A 3,848-nucleotide genomic window follows, 5' to 3' on the forward strand; every position below is an offset into this window, starting at 1 on the left:
AATTTTTAATTTACATAAATGCCGCTCGCTGTTCACATTGTTAGTGTTTGCAGTCGGTTTGCTCTTTGGCTTTTGCCGGCTGCATTCAACATACAGAAACGAATCCGGAAGGCAAATGAAAGCGTCTCCGGCTCGATCTTCGCCCTTTTCAGACCCAAATTGTGGGTGAAACACTCAGAAAATAAAGACCAGCTGCAAAATAAAGCTAGCATGCAAAAATATATATTTTGGTTTATTCATAAGACTAAAGCTAGTGAGCACTCTTAAAAAGAGTGTTGTACTACAATATTCTAAAAAAATATTCTTTACTCTTGTGGAAAATATATTTTTTGTGCATATGGCCTTTTTTCAGATGATGTTTAAGTGCACCTCTCCCTCAAGTTGGCAGCTGCAATCTTGCGACTCATAATTCCGGTTAATATTCGTATGGCGGCGACACAGCAGCCCCAAAAAGGAAATAAGTTCCTGCGCTCCATGTTTTTATGAGCGAGTGCCATATCCAGATGCAGCAATTTTTTGGAGGATGAAAGCGCTCCCAGCTCCAACCACGTCAAATGGTTGGACATTTATCGATTTGCTGGCCAAGGATTATTTGAGCTGCCTTGGCATCGCCATCTCTGGTAATCTGTGCTGCTTCGCACCGAAATTATCTTCATCGCTCATACGCCGCGTGGCCCGGGAAATGCATGAAAATTGTCACTTATATTCGTGGTAATTGTTGTTGCCTGCCTGCCTGCCTGTTGTCCCAAATGATAAATGACCGAGAAGACCCCCGTTCTCCGCCATTCACAACATTTGTCCAAACGCCCAACGTCTACATAAATGTATATCTATTAGCATTTATCTTGGTCTCGGACCCGGACAAGTTTCGCCTGACTCAAGAATTAATCATGTGGCAATTATGCTGTGGCAACAGTTCTTCCACAGCATCCATTTGCACACACACATACACTATGAGGCTCCTTTGGCCATTTCCTCTAAGGGCTATCTGCGACATCGTCGAATTGCCACCCAGTGGGAAACTCAACTAAATCATTGTGTCAGAAATTATGCCATGCCTTTACAGCCCGCTTATTTATGTATCTAAATAAAGTAGCATGGATTAAATCAGGTATGCCAACACTACGTCCTAAAATCGATCCATACTTTTTGGATAAACGATCAACTAAATGTTCTCATAGCGTTGAAAAATGAAATGAAATAAATGCTCAACTAAATGTTCTCATAGCGTTGAAAAATGAAATTTAGTGGAAAAAAGTGCAAGTGTAGAAACTAATTAATTTCAAAGCTAACTCTTTGTTAGGTGATACACTTAGATTTATAAACCATACATTAAATGTTTTAAATTTGCAGAATATTTCAGATGGTCAGTGCTTTTCTAGCTAGAAAGTTGCGAAGTCTCGATCGGAACTTCCTTCTCAGTGGGTGCAATGGAGGACTTTTCCGGCAGGAACTCAATCGGGCGTAACAGGTGCTTCTTGCAGCTATTCAACTGATCGCCGTTATCCTCATCGTCGGAGGACACCTCACTGCCACACCTCATTCTAACGGGCAGCTTAACCGCATCGATTGGCAAATGACCCAGGCAATCGAAACCCACATAGCCCAACTTATAGCTGGCCACAGCATTGGCGAAGTCCACGGCTTCGGCCAATCGCCTTTGCCGCACAAAAGCGGCATAAATGAAGCCCGCCGTGAAGCAATCACTATCGCCCACCCGATCGATGATCTTTTTCGGCTTGTGTGCTGGCACTTCGAAGTACTCCCCTTCCGTGGTCATACATCCTGCTCCCAGGCTGCTCCACGGCACAATGATGCAGGGTCTGCGAATTCTAATGTTCCTTGGCATGCGCAGTAGCGCATTGACACCCTCGCAGGCTTCCAGCGGTGACTTCCAGCCTCTGGACTCGGCTATATACTTGGTGACGAACACATAGTCGCACATGGCAATCAGATGCACGACCTGTTCGAAGGAATTGAAAATCTGCAACGATACCACTATCCGATCCCGTTCATCCCGCCCGTTGTTGTGATCGAGGATTAGGCGTATCATATCGCAAGTTTCACGTGGACTCCGTGCCTCAAAATTCACCCAGCCGTATTGATCGAGATCCAATTTGCGGAAATCCGCTGCCGTAACATATGGAAATGACTTGTCGCAATACACCACCGTGCAACGACGCGTCCAGCGATCTTGGACAATTGTGGAAAAGGGAGGACTTGCGTCCGTGAATGTACAATGGCTAATATCAATGCCCCGCTGCTCGAGATCATCCAGAATCATGCGATAGGTGGGATTACGGGTGAGCACACCGAACAACTCCACATTGGCGCCCAACAGACGCAGGGCCGTACTAACATTCGAGGATCTTCCGCTGCGCTGAAGCATTCCATTCTGGGTGCTGCACCTGTCGCACTGGAAGTCGACCTTATCCATGGTGGTCACGTAGTCCACCTCCGTGCAGCCGACGCAGAGCACGGCCTTCATTACACTGATAGCACACCATTGCGTCATCCTGGCGATTGTCTAAAGCTCTGATTTCGTATCCAGATCCTCCTCTACTTCTTTCTTCGATTCTCTGCCCTTAATTTAAATCGATCATAATTTGTTTTTTTGATTTTGAATAACTCTTGACAAATGATTGAATCGTTAGGTATGGACTTGTAGATCTCTATTATGGAGTGGAAAGCATTTTTAATCCAAATTTCTATATCATATCAGCCACGTACTTTTTGGAAAACTGATTTTAAAAAATTTTAAATTTTAAAAGCAATATTCAATATGACTCAATATGGCCACAAACTGAGCTGGGCTGTTGGCAAAAAGACGGTGTTGTGCATCGGCACAACGACCATTGACTTTGTCTCGACCATAAAACGTTTTCCCGAGGAGAACTCACATCAGAAGGTCATTGGAGGATACTGGATTCGCGGTGGCAAGGCCTCGAACAACTGTACTGTTTTGGCCAATCTGGGCGTCAAAGTGGAGTTCCTAGGAATGCTGAGCAGTTGGAGTGTGTTTCAAGTTCTGGTCGATGACTTGAAGAGTCGTGGCATCATTATCGACAACTGTCCAACCTGTGACCAGGGTGCACCCTTCTCATCCGTGATACTCACCAAGGCGACTAAGACGCGGAACATTGTCTATTGCAATAATAACTTCCCGTACGTTAGCATTGATGATTTCCGAAAGCTGAACCTTAACCAATATGGATGGATTCACATTCGGGCACTATACTTTGATAAGTCATTGCCGATGGTCAAGGACATAGAGGCATATAATGCGAACAGAAAGGAGAAGATCGTACTATCGATGGAGTTCGATAACAACCTGGATGACATGTGGCCTCTGATGGATTACTGTGACTATGCCGTATTCTCTAAGAAGTTGGCCCAACCGAATGGTTGGGTTTCTCTGGAGGATGCCTGCATGCAGCTGGACGAGCGATTGCGAATGCGTTGGGGCCTTAATCTCAAGCGACCATATGTGGTCGTCCTTTGGGGCGATCAGGGTGCCGGCATCTTGGATCTCAATGGTAACTTCACCCACGTCAAGCCGCACAAGCCCAAACGCATCGTGGACGCCTTGGGAGCAGGAGACACCTTCGTGGGCGCTTTCATCTACGCCCTCTATATCCGGGAAAGATCCGTTTCAGTTGCCGTGGACTTTGGCAATCGCATGGCCAGCTACAAGTGCACGAAAAATGGGTACGATCATATCGCTAACATTTTACTGCCTCCGATCTTATAATTGGGTCGAAATTGAATTTCTCATTTCGAAAATTTTTCAGAAAACAGATCAAAAGAATGAGGCTGTAGTTAAAATAAAAATCTCCTCTTGGACTTCG

At 45.3% G+C, this 3,848-nt stretch overlaps 2 protein-coding genes across 2 annotated transcripts; one reads left to right on the forward strand and one right to left on the reverse strand.

Moving 5' to 3' along the window:
* Window positions 1-1,298: 1,298 nt before the first annotated feature.
* On the reverse strand, window positions 1,299-2,693 carry CG12289 (uncharacterized protein). Its single transcript, NM_140208.2, has one exon. The coding sequence runs from the start codon at window positions 2,513-2,515 to the stop codon at window positions 1,379-1,381; it is 1,137 nt and encodes a 378-aa protein (NP_648465.2). The 5' UTR covers window positions 2,516-2,693; the 3' UTR covers window positions 1,299-1,378.
* Window positions 2,694-2,712: 19 nt separating this feature from the next.
* CG7551 (uncharacterized protein) lies at window positions 2,713-3,848 on the forward strand. Its single transcript, NM_140209.1, has one exon. The coding sequence runs from the start codon at window positions 2,783-2,785 to the stop codon at window positions 3,749-3,751; it is 969 nt and encodes a 322-aa protein (NP_648466.1). The 5' UTR covers window positions 2,713-2,782; the 3' UTR covers window positions 3,752-3,848.

The sequence above is a fragment of the Drosophila melanogaster genome, chromosome 3L (assembly GCF_000001215.4).
Source record: "Drosophila melanogaster chromosome 3L".
NCBI lineage: Eukaryota > Metazoa > Arthropoda > Insecta > Diptera > Drosophilidae > Drosophila > Drosophila melanogaster.

What these genes read in the sequence shown, in the direction of transcription:
- CG12289 (NM_140208.2), bottom strand. Translation starts at nt 2,515, where the DNA reads ATGACGCAATGGTGTGCTATCAGTGTAATGAAGGCCGTGCTCTGCGTC.
- CG7551 (NM_140209.1), top strand. Translation starts at nt 2,783, where the DNA reads ATGACTCAATATGGCCACAAACTGAGCTGGGCTGTTGGCAAAAAGACG.